This window comes from Monodon monoceros, unplaced genomic scaffold (assembly GCF_005190385.1).
Source record: "Monodon monoceros isolate NGI ecotype Baffin Bay Population unplaced genomic scaffold, NGI_Narwhal_1 Super_Scaffold_12, whole genome shotgun sequence".
Classification (NCBI taxonomy): Eukaryota; Metazoa; Chordata; class Mammalia; order Artiodactyla; family Monodontidae; genus Monodon; species Monodon monoceros.
This window is the reverse complement of record NW_021703768.1, coordinates 36,601,540-36,621,642: the sequence shown is the minus strand read 5'-3', so window position 1 is coordinate 36,621,642 and position 20,103 is coordinate 36,601,540. Positions and strand designations below refer to the sequence as shown.

General features: G+C 41.0%; 1 protein-coding gene across 4 annotated transcripts in view; it reads right to left on the bottom strand.

The window, feature by feature from the left end:
- The window catches only part of NNT (nicotinamide nucleotide transhydrogenase), a 93,499-nt gene that overhangs the window by 50,486 nt on the left and 22,910 nt on the right, over window positions 1–20,103 (bottom strand). For all 4 annotated transcript variants that reach the window (XM_029216406.1, XM_029216404.1, XM_029216405.1 and 1 more), the window contains 2 exons: window positions 18,601–18,689; window positions 14,671–14,858 (listed from right to left, as the gene is read on the bottom strand). In XM_029216406.1, the coding sequence (XP_029072239.1) occupies window positions 14,671–14,858; window positions 18,601–18,689 (277 nt within the window). The remainder of the gene's footprint in view (window positions 1–14,670; window positions 14,859–18,600; window positions 18,690–20,103) is intronic.

Sequence of the window (20,103 nt, the reverse complement as noted above, 5' to 3'; positions counted from 1 at the left end):
GAAGAGCTTGTTTTCATGTTATACTTTTAAAAATTCAATAAGGCCTACAGGGAATACAATGATGAATGTAACAGTGCAGCTGCCTTTAAGAACTCACATGTGGATTAATTTTTTGAAAATTCTGAAAAGTGCAGAAATGCAAATTAAAAACAGAAGAGGGGAAGAAAGGGAGCCAAAAGAGGAGCAGAGTAGCACAAAAAAGTTCCAAATGAGCAAATCCTCAAAAGATTAGGTCAAGGGAGGGAAAGACTGAGAAGGAAATTTCAAAATACTATCCTACCCTGACGGCCTACTATGATAAAAATGTAATGTAAGGTAAGTGCGGCATCACAAAATGGAAGGAACAAAAGGAATAAGATGATTAGCTAGGTTTTGGGGGAAAAAACTACCCAAACCTAATATCTTACTTCAAACTGAACTCTGAACTCTATAGTAAGAATTAATTATAAAAGAAGGGCTTCCGTGATGGCGCAGTGGTTGAGAGTCCGCCTGCCGATGCAGGGGACACGGGTTCGTGCCCCAGTCCGGGAAGATCCCACATGCCGTGGAGCGGCTGGGCCCGTGAGCCATGGCCGCTGAGCCTGCGCGTCCTGAGCCTGTGCTCCGCAATGGGAGAGGCCACAACAGTGAGAGGCTCACGTACCGCAAAAAAAAAGAAAAGAAAAGAAAAAAAAGAAAAGAAAAAAATCAACCCATAAAGAAAAGAAAAAAAGGAAACACTTGGTGAATATCTCTCCTGTCTTTGGATTGAAAAGTACTTCCTAAATTTACAGCAATGGGAAAAATTACAAAGGAAAATGTCAATAGGCTTAAATATGAAAAAGGTATGTACTACTATCCTCAAAAAAAATAAACATGACAAAAAATTAATACAATAAAAATCTCACAGAAATTTAAATAAAAACAAAACACTAAGATCCTAACTGATAAATGAATAGCAAATACAAATGGCCAATTCAAAGAGAATGGTAACAACCAAATGAAGAAAGTTCACCCTCAGTAAGACTAAAAGAAATGTGAGTACAAAGAGTGAGATACCTTTTTGCCCTCAAACTGAAAGAGTCAACAAAATCCAAATACTTCTGAAATGAAACAGTTAGCTGGAAAATCTACTAATGAGATTATGAACTGTATAATCTTTCAACAAAGCATAGTAGATCAAGTGTGTATCAACAGGCCAAAAATATTGATATTCATTCAACCAGTAATTCTACTTCTAAGGTTTGATTAATCCTGGGGAAATCAATGAAAGTACAGATACAAGAATAAAGCAGAAAAAAAATGTTAGAACATTATTTTTAATTGACAAAAACTGGAAATAAATGAAAAGGCTAACTTTGGGAGAACAGTTAAATTAAATACAGCACATTCAAACAAGAAAATTCCACAAACCATTAAAATATATTTGCAAAGAGTTCTTATTGACTTATTATGTTAAGGGAGAAAACTTATGATATAATAATATTAAGTGGAGAAAGTAAAAAAGATATTTTATCTTCATCTAACATGATAAAAATGCATGGAAAAAAGGCTGAAAGAAAATGGTAAAATGTTAAGAGTATTTTTCACTGAGTAGAAGGATCACAAATGATCTTTATTTTCTACTTTGTACTTTACTGCATTTCCAACAAGTCATACTATTTTTATAAACAGATAAAGCATAAAGTTTTAAAGTTTCCCCGTTTAAGCTGAGGACAGAGATTAAAGAGTTGCACTACAAGAATTAAAATAACTTAGAAATGCCCTTAACCAGTCTGTTAACTTACCAATTGAAAACACCGCACTTAAAATCCTCTGCCCTCCCTGCTACAGCAAAGGAAGCTATACAGTTAGGACAGCCTTTCAAAGAGTGAATCCAAACACTTATACAGGCAGGCAGAAACATAACTAAGGATGGATAACAGACAGGAAGATGTGCACAGATTTTTTTATAATATGTAACATAGAAAAGAATATATCCAATGTTTAATTAGAGATGTCCCATATAGAGATGTCCCATAATTACCCCAGTGACAGCCCTGTGCAGATCCTAGACACAAGGATAAAAGACCAAATGAGCATATCAAGTGTTTCAAGACAGGATTGTAGAAGGCAGAAGAGTTAATAAAAGAAGGCAGATAAGAGGTATTTTTTTAGAGGCACAATTGGGCTTCCCCCTTTTGACTGCTCATTTCTGTTAATTTTATCATTTATCTGCAAAAGATGAGATATACAAAAAGACCAGGACTGTTACATCTCTTCAAACCACCCTCCCCCAAAAATCACTGATTGAAAAAATTAACAAGGAGAAAAAAAAATTTTTAATATATTTACTGGCACAATACAAACTGTGGGTGAAAGATGTTCAACTTCGTGAAATATTTCTTGGTTCCTTATGGTTCATGGACATTAAGTTCCTGATAAGATTATTCAGTTCCCTCCTAGTTGGGAGTTTATTTCCATACTTTTGCCAAGACAATGGTAGGACATCATGCACTCACAGTCATCATTCAAGGGTTCATCCATTCATAGACTCAAGCAATAACTTAGTGCCTACCACGTGCAGGCTAGATGGGGAAGGAAAGCTTTACTTACAGCTCTAAGATCTAATAGTTTAGGATTGAAAGAGGTTGCATTCAAAGATTAGTGAACATTTTTATTAGGAGAATAGCTAAGATACTTATAGCACTCATCTAAAAGTTTTAATTATAGTTTCCCAGTTGGATGGCCATTATTTAGGGTGAGTAGAGGTGCCATAGATTAGTATAAGGCATCCTTGAATCTCTGTGTGCACCCAGAACTGACAATAGACAGAAAAAAATGCCTCACACATGTGCACTGTTTCTAGAGGTATGTATGTATGGCTGTGATTCACACAAAGTTATTCTGAAATGTGACTGAATTCATAGTATCTTTTCATACTCATGTGTTTTCTCATTAAACGAATACTAAGATGCAGTTTTTAAAGTAGTAAATTCAAAGATTTCTAGAAAAAAAATTACTTCTTTCTAAAAATAGCTTTAACAACTTTTCACTATGCAGCAAAAGAATATACCACTGGCCTCTCTACAACAGTAAATTAAAAAAAGAGAGATTTGGCTTAAACTAAATCTCAACAGCTAAAGATTTACTGGAAAGTTTTGCAATATATTATACCTCTCTGAATAAATCAGACCTAACGTGATCATCTGAAATCAATAAATTCTCAGATTCTATCTTACTGGAAAAAGAATCAAGCCCTCACAAACAACTTTAATCACAAAAAAAAAAAAAGAAAGAAAGAAAGAAAAATTAATAGGAAACCACTAAAAATATTAAGAACAACAAGACACCAAGATGAAAAAGGCTTACCACAAAATTTTATAATGATTCCCAAGAGCATTTAGCATTATTTACCGGAATTATTCAATGGCATTTAATCAGATGGGGAAATTCCTAACTTCCTGGCCTGTAAGCCATCAAATTAAGCAGGCTCAAGCAGGCTCAAGAAAAACTTTCTGGGCTTCCCTGGTGGTGCAGTTGCTAAGAATCTGCCTGCCAATTCAGGGAACACGGGTTCGAGCCCTGGTCCGGGAAGATCCCACGTGCCGCGGAGCAACCAAGCCTATGCGCTACAACTACTGAGCCTGTGCTCTAGAGCCCGCGAGCCACAACTACTGAAGCCCGTGCACCTAGAGCCCGTGCTCCACAGCAAGAGAAGCCACCGCAATGAGAAGCCTGCGAACTGCAACGCAGAGCAGCCCCCGCTCGCCGCAACTAGAGAAAGCCCGCAAGCAGCAACGAAGACCCAACGCAGCCAAAAATAAATAAATAAATTTATAAAGAAAAAGAAAAACTTTCTGCTTTAACAAGAACATGGTATATTTAACAGTATAGTAATAAAGAGATTAATAATATAAATTATAGAGTATATGTCTCCAAACCAAAATAGATTTCTCATGAACAAGTACTATAAAGGATAATTTTTAATGTAACACAATACTGTATATTGACTACATGTAAAACAGAGCATGTAAAAATGTTCTGAACTTTAGTATTTATACAGTAAGAAATGTCATTCTAAGCATACAATTTTATACTGAGCACTAGTGTTTATCCAGCATCCTCTTGTCACTACTCTGATTTCCATTTTCTCCACACAGTCCATGAGCTTCAGGAGAAATGACCTGAAACTACTGCAGAGGCAGGCCTCGCTGGCCTAAGGGTAATCTCAGCACCTACTGAAGACCAGTTCAGAAATCCAGGTGTAAGCTGAGGGGCATCTCATTGCCCTGCCTACATGGATTGGTTCAGAAGTGGGGATGTAAACCAGTCAAGGCCAATAAGAATGAGGGAAAGTGTGCTAAGGGATTGTGAAAAAGAAGTTCCCTTGCTCTTCAAGAGGGAGCCATCAGAACGGCTTGCCTTGCCCTCCGGATGTGTGCTGCGCACAGTGGAGGCCTGCCTCTGCTCCTGACCATGAAACCAACTCAGAGAGGGCGGAGCTAAAAGAGGACAAAGCGGCACAGCAGGGCCCCGACGCACACCTACCCAGCTATAACTGGCTTCCTTCACCTACGCAACCCAGCAAATCTCCTTTCTTGTTTAAGGCAGACTGTGTTGGAATTTCTGCTTCTGGCAGCCAAAGGCACCCTAACTGATACACACCAAAGGCTCTTTTGGAATATCAAAATCATAGATGGGGTTAAAATATTGTCTTTTTTTTTTTAACACATTCCTATTCTTTATGATAGTCTACTTCTTTTTTTCTTTCTTTCTTTCTTTCTTTATTTATGGTTGCGTTGGGTCTTGTTTGCTGCACGCGGGCTTTCTCTAGTTGCAGTGAGCAGAGGCTACTCTTCGTTGCGATGCGCGGGCTTCTCATTGCGGTGGCTTCTCTTGTTGTGGAGCACGGGCTCTAGGCACGCGGGCTTCAGTAGTTGTGTCATGTGGGCTCAGTAGTTGTGGCTCATGGGCTCTAGAGCGCAGGCTCAGTAGTTGTAGCACACGGGCTTAGTTGCTCTGCAGCATGTGGGATCTTCCCGGACCAGGGCTTGAACCTGTGTCCCCTGCATTGGCAGGCAGATTCTTAGCAATTGCACCACCAGGGAAGTCCAAAATATTGAGTCTTAAACTATAAAAATGTTACAGATAAGGACAAAAGGCTTTTTATACATATATGTACACATATGAAAAAAAAGAGATAATTGGTTATGTAATAGACTGGATGTGGCAAAAAACTGCTGAACATTTGACCCACTGATCTAATAAGTCTCTGATTCTGCCAGCCCCGAGGTGCACAGAGCAACACACGGATACAATCCCTCTATCTCTGTTATCACTAGAGAGGCTACAGATAGCTTTGTTCATGAACATAAAGGGATTCTGACCCAAGCTTAACCAGTCAAGCTTTATATGTGAGTTCTATTCCTGGAACTAGATAAAAATTTTCTCTGCCTAATTAATTATTTGTATAAGGAACCAGAGAGAAAGCCAGGTGGCAAAAACTTGACTGTTACAAATTGGATGCCTTGAGATATTTCTAAATGTAATACGTAGGAAATATGATTAGTCAACAGCATGCTTTAGCAGATAAGAGAAATCCTTAAAGATCTATTTAAAGAAGAAACCTAAAAACAAGCCTTTACCTAATAATTAAAGAAACATTTATAAAAATTTTTTGAGGATTACCTCAATAATTTACCTGCCATAGCTGCAAAATTCTGTATAGATAAAAATCAAAATCAGTCAAGGCTTTACCATGGCTTCATAAGCTACGGGAATTCTCAAAGAAAGGAAAACAACTTACCAAACCTAAATGGTAACATAAAAAGGAAACATATATAATATATTATATAATATATTATATGTATATAATATATAATACATTAAATAATATTCTTATATAAATTATAACATTCGTTGTTTTCCCTCCAATACATGTCTAGATGTACATTAGCTACCAATCCCTAAAAAATTAATGAGTATTTATTATACATTTGTTTATAAAATAATTAGGAGGTTATTTTTTAAAAGAGAAATAATGCTGTTTATTTCATTTTCCATGTCAGAAAACTTAGGTCAGGGGACTTCCCTGGTGGTGCAGTGATCAAGAATCCACCTGCCAATGCGGGAGACACGGGTTCGATCCCTGGTCCAGGAAGATCCCACATGCCAAGAAGCAACTAAGCCCGTGCGCCACAATGACTGAGCCTGCATTCTAGAGCCCGCGAACCACAACTACTGAGCCCGCGTGCCACAACTACTGAAGCCCACACGCCTAGAGCCTGTGCTCTGCAACAAGAGAAGCCACCGCAATGAGAACATGTGCACCGCAGCGAAGAGTAGCCCCCGCTCGCTGCAACTAGAGAAAGCCCACGTGCAGCAACGAAGACCCAACGCAGCCAAAAATAAATAAATAAAATTTAAAAAAAAAAAAAAAACTTAGGTCAGAATGAGATTGACAGAAAAGCCTTAATGAAATGGGTATCTTCAGAAAAGTCAGATAAAAAGCAAGTTAAGCCATGGTTTTCCACAGTGAAATCCATGCTAGATTACCATCTAATGGCAATGTTTTTGTAACTTCATGAGTATGTCCATAAGCCTGATGATTTCAGAGAACATCTTTGACATGCCACATAATGCTCAAGAATGTCTGGACTTTCTATTGCAACAGTCAGTAAGCTTTTCAGTCTGGATACCATTTGCAAGACCAAGCATCACCAATGGAAGAAAGGTGATTATGCTAATGATCTATGTGCCAGGCCCTACACTGGGCTTTTTTCTTCATGTAGTCCTCAAAACAACTCTGCAAGATAAAAAGGTTTACTTCCTTTTCAGAAATGAGGAATCTGAGGTTCAGAGAGCCACAGCTGTTAAGCAGTGGAACTGGAATTTGAATCTACTCTGTCTGGTTCTAAATCCATGATCTGATTGCCAATGAATGGATTAAACATAAGCAGATAAAATTAAAAACTGGGGAAGAGGAAAAGAAGCTTTTAGTTCCTCACCAAAATCCATATTTGTTATGGGCTGAATTGTGCCCCCAGAAAAATTCACATGTTGAAACCCTAACCCCCCGTAACTCAGAATACGACTATATTTAGAGATAGAGTCTTTAAAGAGATGATTACATTAAATGAGGCCATCAGGGTGGGCCCTAATCCAATCTGACTGGTATCCTTAAAAACAAGAGAAAATGTGGACATGAAAAAGACACCAAGACCATGTGAGGACACAGCAAGAAGAGGCCCTCTACAAGCCCAGGAGAGAAGCCTCAAAAGAAACCTTGATCTTGGACTTCTAGGCTCCAGACTGTGAGAAAATAAATTTCTGTCGTTTAAGCTCCCCAGTCTGTGAGATCTTGTTACGGCACCCTTAGCAAACTAATACAATGTTCTCTTATTCCTGGGGGCACAGTTAGACAACCATTCCCAGCCTCCTTCGTAGTTAGGTTTGGCCACGTGACTAGGTCTTTAGCAGAAGAAATGTGAGCAGGGGTGGTCTATGCCACTTCTGGGCATCCCATGCACACTCCTCCCTGGCCCTTTACTTCCAGCTGGCTGGAACAGAGACAGCGCCCTGAGCGACCTTCACGGCCTCAGAACGATGATGACAATATTGCTGTACCTGAATCCCCAGAGGACCACCTGAAGGAGAGCTGCCCTCCAATGTGTCAACCACCTATTACTGTTAACTGAGCAAGAAGTGAATTTCTATAATGTCTGAGCTTTTGCGTGAATTTGTTTTAGCAGCTAGACCATCCTAACTAATACTGAGGCATAAGAAAGTATAGAGAAAGTGGAAATAAGGAAGAACAGAAATGCCCATGGTGGAAAGTGCTGGTTGTAGCTGTAACTCTATCTATTGGGTGCTGTTTCACCAGAGACGGGACAGTCTCAGCCTCCCAATCCTTTTCAGCTCAGGGACTGCCACAGAGGGAAGCACAGTGCTTTCCAATCTTGCAACATACTTTGGGACAAATAACAGACCAAACCAGAAGATAATTCTGGGCCATAAATCTTCCTACCAGGGCATTTGTTAAATTTGGCCCAGTCACTCACTAAATGTGCTCAAACACACTCTAAATCGTCAAGATTGATAAATGACGATGGAAAACTCCACAGTTTTGGCATCTTCCTCTTAAGGACAAGTTGCCCTGCCTCTGTTGAAAGCTACCAAGACGTGTATAGACAGCCTGTGGTTACCAACCCTTGATGTTGCAACATTTAAGTATTTTTCTCTGTCCTTCCAAATTCTCAAAACAAATGAAACTCTGTACAAGAAATATTACAAAATTCCATACAATCATACAATGCATTTAAAGGAGAGGATGGTAGATGAATCAGATTAGTCAGTAAAAGAAAGTTAAATCATTCAAAAAAAGTTGAAAATCCCTGATCTATCACTGTCCTGTAAGACCACAATGTTTACAGAATGAAAAGAACAATCTGAAAAATAAAGCTTTACTTTAGAGAAAGACCTTGTGTAGTCATCAAAACAATATTATCTTTGTGGAATTTCACAAACGAAGAGTATACTGCTATATCAATTATTCTCTTGCCTAAAAGAACAAGTGTGGAAATTACTATGGAGGGCTTCCCTGGTGGCGCAGTGGTTGAGAGTCCGCCTGCCGATGCAGGGGACATGGGTATGTGCCCCGGTCCGGGAAGATCCCACATGCCGCGGAGCGGCTGGGCCCGTGAGCCATGGCCGCTGAGCCTGCGCGTCCGGAGCCTGGGCTCCGCAACAGGAGAGGCCACAACAGTGAGAGGCCCACGTACCGCAAAGAAAAAAAAAATTACTACGGAAAGTTACTCTTTTGTACTATATTTCTACTCCATATGAAAGATGGCTTCAAAGAGACAGGCAGCATCCAATGCAAAACCAATGTTGATTTTCCAGGAGACTGTGAGATCCCTCAGGTTTGGTCTCACATGTGTAAAGCCCTTGTATATCAAGGGAAAACACTCCCTCCCAATTCTCCATAGTCATACAAAATTGCCACAAAGCTCCTTTGATGGGTGTATACTACAGACCCTATCTGATATAGATAAAAATAAAAAGGACTGTTACCCTAATCTGGATCATACCTAAAAAGAGGCCCAAGGATATATGGCCTAAGGGATCATAATTTATAATCAAGCAATGAATATCTTCCCTCCTGGCTGATAGGACACTTTCTAACTCCTGAACAGACCTTCCCACTACTTCCTAATTCTATCTCCTGAGAGGCCTAGCTCAACACCTCAAACTGCAAACGTGGCAAGTGTCCTACTTCTGAAAATTTAAGAAAGCTAGCTTCCCAGTCTTAAACTAGCCTCTGCAGTATTCCTATCCAAGAGTGTTCTTTCTTGGATAGCACCAGAAAAATAAAGGGGATTGTACCAACTGAGAACTAAGGAAGGAACCCACATTAGCTCAGGAACATCTGCTGAGCCACAGCTGTACACAAGGCTCCCTGGTAAGCACCCTCATGGCACAGATGAGACAGGGCAACTAGAGGGCAGTGAGACTGAGAACTACTGGAATTTGAGGCACGGGCAAATGCTATGAATGCAGAAAAAATAGGGTTTACTACGGAGCAGGAGACGGCAGGAACTCTGGAGAAACTACTGAGCTCAGTAGGACTTCAAAAGACAGGGAATAGAGACACAGACCTACTAGAGAATGGACTTGAGGACACGGGGAGGGGGAAGGGTAAGCTGGGATGAAGTGAGAGAGCGGCATGGACTTATATATACTATAAGTAAATGTAAAATAGACAGCTAGTGGGAAGCAGCCACATAGCACAGGGAGATCAGCTTGATGCTTTGTGACCACCTGGAGGGGTGCGATAGGGAGGGTGGGAGGGAGGGAGATGCAAGAGGGAAGAGATATGGGAACATATGTATAACTGATTCACTTTGTTATAAAGCAGAAACTAACACACCATTGTAAAGCAATTATACTCCAATAAAGATGTTAAAAAAAAAAAAAAAGGCAGGGAAGGGCAGGGACAGCATTCCAAAGAGAAGGAACAATACGTGCAAGGCCTGAAAGTCCTAGGCCTCCTTGTGGAGATAATAGCAGCGAGCATGACTGAAATCAGGCCCAGAGAGCAAGACATGAGTTTCACATGAGATCCAAAAGCTCAATCAGGACTAGAAACTGAAAGGCAAGAAATACCTTACCAAAGGGTGCAAAATTTAGGGCACCGGTAAGGGTGGGGTGGGGAGGGAGGGGAGGTGATCCAATCCTGAGGACTTTAGATGCCTTTAGCTAATGATGCTGGGAACTTGAGTGGTCCAAGTTACTGTCATTACTAAACAAAACCCCAGGCTTTCCAGTAGCTATGATTCAATTACGAAATGAGGGCAGGGCCTGAGGTGGGGAAGGGGAGAGCAGGAAAGCCAGATGACCCTATGATGCTTATGATTTTTAATCAGGCATCATCAGGAAAGGTTCTAAATGGAGAAAGTTGTCTCTGTCAGGGTAGATTTAGCGTGTGCCCCACAGTACTCCTAATTCTCACAGGAATTTAGGCAAAATTTGCCTAACACACAGTCACTGCTAAACCACTGTGATTCCTCCTCACACCCCCATCCCGTAATCCCTAATTTACGAATTAGATTTTCAACCTGATTCAGTTTCTTCCTGATTAAACCTTCCAAGTCTATGAAAAGTCTCTCTAAAAGGGTTTCAGAACAATAAGAATGCTGAAAAAATCTCCTGTGTCTCAAAAGGTTTACTGGAAAAGATTATGAGCACAGCCTGAACGTTATCAGAGAGGGGGGCTGCCGAACTTTTTAGTGGTAACCCTAAAGGTCACGGAGCTGGACAGGAAGGTTGGGAGCTTTCCCTCGTGGGCACAGCACCACAAAATGAGACTGTCCGCTAGGCCCTCTCTTGAAGTTACCTGCACTAAGTGAAATGCTAGCCCTGCATCCATCGCCCAAGCCAATTGAGGGGGTCTAGACAATGGTACAAGACACCAGGCAGCATAATAAGTAGCTAGCTACAGAAACGTTTCATTTTACCCAGGATCCTCATGAGTACAACGTTATTGTGTGTCCAAGCCCACTGACTGACGTGTGTGTAGGAGGAATGAAAATTTACCAGCTCCGCAGGATTGCTACCTGAAGCAAGCTCATTGCCCATGTTCCTCTCTCAATGTTCTTATCCACGCCAGGTCTTCAGTACAGCCGTGAGGATCTCGGTCTAAGGAATCACAACTTGGAGAACTTCTGACATTTAATTTAATCCCCTTTGGATCCACTCAAGGAAAACTTTAGAACAACTTCTGCTCCAGGATTCTTTCAGGAGCAAGACACACCATCAGGTGACTTATGCAAAGGCTCAGGACCAACACCAGTAAGGGTACAATGCCAAGGACACTGTTTTTCAAAGGGCATGTGGCCCTTTATATAATCTTTTCAGTTTTTTTTTTTTTTTTAATGCTCAGAGGTTTTCAGGTTTCAGTCCCCTAGGGATATGTAAGATCTTTAGAAAGATCATCTTCTTCCTTATTATATTCAAATTAGCTTTTCTCTTTTGGGGGGGCTTACCAAAAAAGTAACAGAAAGGTGCTTTTCAGACCAGCCTTGTGAGTGTGAACTCTGGGTCAATCCACTGGTCAGGGACTTTGTGCAAGTTTAAAGTGCTTTGACCAGATGGCTTCAGAAAAGACTGAAAACAGGAAAGGCTCAGCAGAACAGACTCGTAAACCTTCTTCAACAAGTCCTCTTTAACACTATCATATAATTTGAACTGCTGCTAAGGTACACTTACTGTAAACTACTTATGAAAAATAAGAGGTTAGGGCTTCCCTGGTGGCGCAGTGGTTGAGAATCTGCCTGCCGATGCAGGGGACACGGGTTCGTGCCCCGGTCCGGGAGGATCCCACATGCCGCGGAGCATGGCCGCGGAGCCTGCACGTCCGGAGCCTGCGCGTCCGGAGCCTGTGCTCCGCACCGGGAGAGGCCACAACAGTGCGAGGCCCGCGTACCGCAAAAAAAAAAAAAAAAAAAAAAGAGGTTAAATTTTAGTCAACTGTTCACATGCCCTTTTTTTGTTCAAAAAAAAAAAAAGATACTATGGGGGGTAGGTCCTAAAAGTCCATATGTGTTTTATACAAGAAGTCTTGAGTTCTATAACTTACTTTAAGATTTACCATCAATAATAATTCTATATACTATATCCAAAGTATACTCAGTTCTTTTTTTTAACCTAGTGACATATATTTTATTTTTTCTATTTTTTTATTGAAGTTTAGTTGATTTACAATGTTGTGTTAGTTTCAGGTATAGAGCAAAGTGATTCAGTTTTTATATATAGATATATAGATATAGATATTCTTTTTCAGACTTTTTCCCTCATAGGTTATTACAAAATACTGAGTAGAGTTCCCTGTGCTATACAGTAAGTCCTTGTTGGTTATCTATTTTATATACAGTAGTATGTATATGTTAATCCTAAACTCCTAATTTATCCCTCTACCCTCTTCCCCTTTGGTAACCATAAGTTTGTTTTCTATGTCTGTGGATCTACTCAGTTGTTTATAAAGAGAATGATTTAAAACTACCAGCTTCAGGGCTTTCAGGGCTTCACCATTTACTGCATGAGTAAATGCTTTAGCACCCTCTACTGGCCACTTGTTACATCCAGTCAGTTCCCAGCTCATCTCCCCAACAGGCAACTACCTTTCAAAGGTCAAATGGTGGCTACAGCAAAAGCCACCCCATCCTTCCTTCAAAGCCACCTGCAACAGCTGAGCCAGAAGCCACCGCCACAAAAGGAAAGGATGAATCCTGAAGTGCTCTCCTGCCACCACCTGTCCATGAGTCCTACTGTCGCTGGCAGATTTCAAACACCACCTGTGGCCCCTGCCTTGTCTGATCTGCACCCACCTCCAGTAACCAACCCCAGCCTCATTTCCACACACACACACAGATTCTTCTAGGGGCTGAGCCCATGTCACTCTACCGCTGTCTGCTTCATCTAGCCAGCTCCGGTGGGATGGGGATGTCTGGAGAGAAGAGCTCACCCACTGGGTATCACATGGGTAAACAGAGGAAAAAAAGAAGAGCCTGAAAGGCACGTTTTCCCCCACAAGTTCACAGATATGCTGCCAATCAGCTTCCTGCCCCTGGGTGTATATTAGCCAGATTGGGGGAAGGGGGTGCCAGAAGAGGACTTCTCCTTTCCCAGAACCTCATGACAAAGCAGCTTCTCCTAATTTTCCACGGTCCCCTAGAGAAAGCAAGGCTCCTTTAGGAGGATCGAACACAAGTAACGCGAACCCTGTAAGTTCATATTATCTGGCCCACTTTCTTTTAGAAAGGGAAAACAATTAGAGTCAGCATGGTATTCATTATTCACTAACAGAAGCAAAGGACAGGAGAGGAGATAGGAATATAAAAGGTAGAGAGTTTCTTCACTCCCAGATCTTGCTAGATCAAGCTACTGTTTACTGTTTATTACTGATTAATAAATGCTGGCTGGTTTGACATCAAGCATCTATTCTTTAGGAGAGGATGTTGTAAAGGACTAAAAAGTAATTCCTGCCATCAAAGAGCTCATGATTTGATTGCAAAGACCAAACAAGTCAAAGGAAGTAATTACAAAGTAACAAAGCATCATAACCTTTAGTAAAAAATATATATGGGAAATTCCGTAAGTATATATACACACACACAAAGTCCCCCTCTCTTTCTCATGTATAAAAAAATGATCATCAGGGCTTCCCCGCCTGCTGATGCAGGGGACGTGGGTTCGTGCCCCCGTCCGGGGGGATCCCGCATGCCGCGGAACGGCTGGGCCCGTGGGCCATGGTCGCTGGGCCTGCGCATCCGGAGCCTGTGCTCTGCAACGGGAGAGGCCACAGCGGTGAGAGGCCCGCATACCAAAAAAAAAAAAAAAAAAAGATCATCAAAATATTAATAATGGGACTTCCCTGGCGGTGCAGTGGTTAAGAATCTGCCTGCCAATGCAGGGGACACGGGTTCAGGCCCTGGTCCGGGAAGATCCCACATGCTGCAGAGCAACTAAGCCTGTGCAACACAACTACTGAGCCTGTGCTCTGGAGCCCACAAGTCACAACTACTGAAGCCTGCGCGCCTAGAGCCCGTATTCCGCAATAAGAGAAGCCACCACAATGAGAAGCCCGCGTACCACAACGAAGAGTAGCCCCGGCTCGCCGCAGCTAGAGAAAGCCGACGCGCAGCAAGGAAGACCCAACACAGCCAAAGATAAATAAATAAATAAATAAAATTTAAAAAATAATAAATTTTTAAAAATATATATTAATAATGGTCACTCTGGTAGAACTTCCAATCTGTACATTTTCTTTCATATTTTTCAGTGCTGTTTGGATTTCCTACAATAGAAATGTAGTATCTTAACAAAGAGAAAAGAAATAAATTAAAAAACAATTATCAAGGGTGTAAACAAAGCAAACTGCTTACAAATATAATACTGTACACAGAATATGATCTATGAACATAGATAAAAATACACAGAAGACTGGAAGAAAACATACAAATTATTAATGACTGCGTTTGTCCAGGGGCCACAGTGATTTTGTCTTTTCTGCCTTTCATGTGCTTTCTCATTCTCTAGAAAGTAAATCAATCTTTACTTAAAGAAATGCAAACGTTAAACAATTATTCACCCTCATTTTAAAGTATCATTAGTAAAAGTGCTTTATCGATAACCACTGATGTAATGACACACCTGGAATAAGTGCTGTGCTGATAAGGATATCCACCTCCTTGCACTGCTGAGCAAATAGCTTCATTTCAGCCTCAATGAACTCTTTGGACATCTCCTTTGCATATCCTCCTTGGCCCTCACCAGATTCCTTCAAGTCCACCTCTAAGGGCTCAGCACCCAGAGACTTGAACTGCTCCAAAGCTGCGGCCCTGGTGATTATTGAAGGGAAAGCAGTGGTCATTTCAGGTCCTTACTACAGAAATCAAGATCATCATTTACATACACATTTTTAAGAAAACTCTATGTATTCAAAAATAGAAACTTTCTTTTGAGGTCTCTGACCAGACCGTTTGAATTTTTTTCTAAAGGCAGGTAACACCCTTATGATAATATTTTTTTCTGGAAAAAAAAAAAAACTATAGGAAATTCCAACTCTTACTTAGTTAAGTTACAAAAGGAATTTCACTACTGCCAACTCCAGTCATCAGTCAGTAGAGTTTCTTGACAGTAGTCCCACTGTTGATGATGTGAGATCTGACCTACGTCCAGATTTGACATCATTCAAATCACTCAAGTTGAGGTCTTCACTTATGGGGACTTTTCCCACATAAACGACTCTTTTATTTAGAAATATTGTTACAAAGTGATTTTTGCCCCTAGTCCTCATTAAATTGTGTTTGAGAAAAGCGATCTATAAATGGCATAAATGGCAAAATGTGAAGAGCCAACACATTTAACTTATGTAAAAATACATTCAGTTTAAAAATAAATAAATAAATGCTAGCCAAGTTCTGTGTACTAGTTGGGAAACCAGAGCCAACAAAGCTCTCAGCTCTGTGGCGGACAGTGTTTAACTCACCAACATCCATCCCACTACAGTGAATCCCAAACCTCCCTAACGACCACAATCGCTCCAGGCACTTGTTAAAAATTCAAATTCCCAGGCCCATTCCGAGACCCACTGAATTACAATCTCCAGCAGAGGGGCCAGGAGCTCTATTTTTAGCAAGAGCTGTAGGTAATTCTTGCCTTAACGGAAGTTTGGGAAACAGTGGACTGAGCCCATCAGTCCCCTGGCAACTGTCATGATCGGGGAGCAGACACAGAGGTGGGATAATGAAAGCAGGGCAGAAAAGGTAAGGCATGGATGAACAAGAGCTTCTCTCCGTTTCTGCTGACTTGAACAAGGAAGCTTGTATCCCAGATTGCCTGCGGAGGTCAACTTGTGACCACAGGGGGGATCAGCCAGAGCTGAGGACAGCAGAGAGGAGAGACAGAAGGAACCTGGTCCTGGATGGCACCGACCAGCGGCTGCCTCTAGTGTCAAAAGGGAGTCCTTTCCATGGATTTTCACTTCGGAGAGATAACACATTTTCTTATAGTTTAGGCCAATCTGAGTTGGTGTTACTCAAAGGGATACAGGTTTAAAAAGTTTTAGAAATGCCTACTATTTTATTTATTTATTTTTGGCTGCGTTGGGTCTTCATTGCTGCATGCAGGGTTTCTCTAGTTGTGGAGAGCGGGGGCTACTCTTCATTGCAGTGTGCGGGCTTCTCATTGCAGTGGCTTCTCTTGTTATGGAGCACGGGCTCTAGGCGTGCGGGCTTCAGTAGTTGCAGCACGCAGGCTCACTAGTTGCAGCATGCGGGCCCTAGAGCGTGCTGGCTTCAGTAGTTGTGGCACATGGGCTCAGTAGTTGTGGCTCGCGGGCTCTAGAGCGCAGGCTCAGTAGTTGTGGCTCATGGGCTTAGTTGCTCCGCAGCATGTAGGATCTTCCTGGACACGGGTCAAACCCGTGTTCCCTGCACTGGCAGGCGGACTCTTAACCACTGCGCCACCAGGGAAGCCCCAAGTCACTGTATTTCTATACAATGAATCTTGTGCAGCCATTAAATATATTTGCAGATAAGTAAAGAGCTTCATGACCTACTGCTAAGTTAAAAAAAAGTAAAAAAGTAAGTTAAGTAGTACTATTAGTAAAATTACATTTTTAATTAATGTGTAGAAAAGGGAACATATATAGTAAAATGTTAATAGTTATCTCTAGCAGGGTTGTAGGGTATTTTATTTTCACTTTTTGTACTTTTTTATATTTTTCTGAATTGGGGGAATAAGCATTTTTACAATCAGAAAGAAAGTAAACTGGATAAGTTATTAAACTGATTTATATTTCTTTTAACATTATGTAAAATAGGGTTATTTATTCCTATTGCATATACTTACAATAAAGAACAAATAAAATAAAGCGTAGAGCACAATGCCTGGAAGAGAGTAAGCATTTAGTACAGGTATCTGAAAACTAAAGCTCTTGACTGGCCAATTGCTTTTGCAAATAAAGCTTTTTGGAATACACACCAAAAAAGGAAAGTAAAGACTTTATAAACTTTGTAATAGAGACAATAGGCAATGAGTGGAATTTCCTAGTTATTGTCTGAAAGAATTTAGAAAATCACACCCATATAATATCGCTAGGCAATGAGTTGTCCTTAAGTTTTTAGGATGTTTAACTGAAAATAACACCATTCAGTTTTCCAACAAGAATTTATAATCAAGTGTGTTTTCCAATATATTTAGATTTCATATATATAACATGATACTAACCCCCAGTCTCAAGATAGTGATTAGATTAACTAATGAGCTATAATTATAAGAAAAGCATTACATCCGATCAGCCACATCTTTCTTCACTGTATACTTATCTTAATAAACTGTAAATAAAATTGAAGTTAAGCAACAGCTATATTCTAGCTGTCTACTCTCTACATAATCTAAACCAAAGACATCAACATAACTTTTATAAATTCTCAGTAGTTAACTCAACACTGAGTTTCACATCATCTCCAAGTCAAATATATACACTTCCACTTTAATAGTATTCTCCACTACAATGAAAACTTGAACAACCTACTTTTGCCAGATTTGGGGGGTCTTCAATAACTTCACATCTGCAAACATTAAAAATTAAAAGCTAGGACTAATGACATGCTTAACTGTGGCTATCCCTGGCTTGTGTCCTGGTTACTTCAGAAATGCCTTTTCTCATTTCAGCAAGACAGCATTTTATCAGCACATCACCCCTCTAAACTCCCGGTAAGCACTGTAAGCCATATTCTATTGGAACAGTCTTTACTCTGAAATGTCATATTCTTTTTAACTTTGAATGGTTGCATTTCTTTTTCATCATTCTATATTCAAGATTAGCAATGGTATTTTTCCTCTACTGACTTCAACTGATAATAACTAACTACATGTTTCAACCTTAAAGTATTAGAACACATAAATGATAACAATACTCAGTAAGCACGTAATAAAAGCTAGTATCTTCTGAAATGAAGAACAATTTTAATTGAACTTCTCTTTAAAGAAATTCCAGGAAAATGATGATACGTCTGCTTTAAAGAAATATGCAATGAACATAATCAAGTACTTTCACCTGGCGGCTCTACTGCTGCCCAAGCAGCTTTATCTGCTTCCGTCTGTTGGATGCCCAGCACATCCCTCACCCCCCAACCCCAGTCTGCTCTCCAAGATGTCTCCCATACTACTCCCCTTCTTCACACTCACAAACATCTTTGTTCATGCCCTACCTAGCGACTAAACACATTCTGAGCAGAAATAAAACACAGTAGAGCAACATGTTAGAAAGTCAGGATGCAGAGAACTCTGGTCCCATTGCTAACCTACATGAAAATACAAGACTGAGTGTGAGCGGTTCATATGCAACTTTTAAAAATTATTTCTGCTCTACTGGGCCTGAGTCCTTAAATTTTTTTTTCCACTGAGTAATACATTTTCACTTTGAGTTAACTTTGAACAAATGGATACATTTTTAAATGAAAAGAGCTTACAGAGCAGTTTCAGCGTGCTACTTCAATTTGCAAAAGGAAAGCATAACATCCACCTAAAACAAAACGTTTTTACCTTAACAGCAATCGCTAGTAAAGCCCTCACCTTGTGTCAAATCCCCGAACAATCGCACCCATCGACTTTGCTGCACCTGCAGAGGCCAGCCCTGCCACACCACCACCGACTATCAGAATCTAGGAAAGAAGGCAGAACCCATATGTTTTAAATAAAGTTCATGATCAACTGATTATGTAAAATCGTCCGCTAGTAACTCTCAGGGCCGGGTACACAGTCAGCACGCAGTAATACAACAGGTGGTGCTGGTGGTGATGATCAGCCCTGAATAAGTGTACTGTGTGGATAGGCTACTCTGTACCTGACCACCGCTGTTTTTCGGGGTTTTTCTTTCTTAGTTGCAGCACACGGGATCTTCCTTGCGGCATGTGGAACCTTTTGTTGCAGCTCACAGGCTCTTTGTTGCAGCACAGGGGCTTCTCTCTAGTTGTGGTGGGCAGGCTCCGTATTCGCAGCACACGGGTTCTCTAGATGTGGCTCGCCGGCTCAGTAAAACTTCACTAAAACTAGTGTGACACTCAGCATCTCAGTGTAAAAGCTACATACAGCACCATCAGTGTTACGTATGTTAAAGACTGACAGGTTCTTTCCCACACTATCAAAGCTACTTCTACTAATACTATATATTATAGTATTCTAGCTCCCTCTCCCCTCTCAAATTTTAAGGTTTTCTATGTTCACAAAATATCAAAATAAGTTTCAAAGACGGGTACAACTTTGGTGAAACACCTACTCCTATTTTGAACTTCTAAAAGGAACAGCAGGTGACCAACCACCTAATTTTGATCCACTTTCAATGAACTGCACCTGAAATCCGAAGCAATGTAACTAATCTCCCTAACCAAGGAAGGATCAGAGCCAAGAAAATCATAGAATTCCTCAGAAACAAGAGTCTCTCCGCCTTCTAAGAAACAAACTAAGAACAATGTCATCTGGAATGGGCCTTCCAGAGAAAAGACCTATTATACTTCGCAGTCAAAAAAAAAAAAAAAGGCCACCCACAGAAACAGAAGTTTATAAATTCCCACCCACCCATCACGCCCACTTCTTCTGCCTCTTTAAGAAGACTAGGCTAGTGGAACTGTGCTCTGGTGACCCCTGGGCAGTGTCTCAGAGACTATGTGAATTGATCTTAATGTAAATGCTTTCTCTGGGGGGTCTACAAGAAAGGGGACAAAGAGGGACCAGAGGGAACAGGACGCTGCTGGGCTCCAAGGCACCAATCCCCACTCCACACACTGAAGCCCCACCACCACTAAAAAAAAAACAAAATGAAATGAAAATAAGTAAAAGTCATAGGACTGGGCCAAGTTATCCTGAATCAAGAAATAACAGCAAAAAAAAAAAAAAGAGAAAGAAAAAAAATGGGGCTTCCCTGGTGGCGCAGTGGTTGAGAGTCCGACTGCTGATGCAGGGGACACGGGTTCGTGCCCCGGTCCGGGAAGATCCCACATGCCGCGGAGCAGCTGGGCCTGTGAGCCATGGCCGCTGAGCCTGCGCGTCCGGAGCCTGTGCTCCGCAACGGGAGAGGCC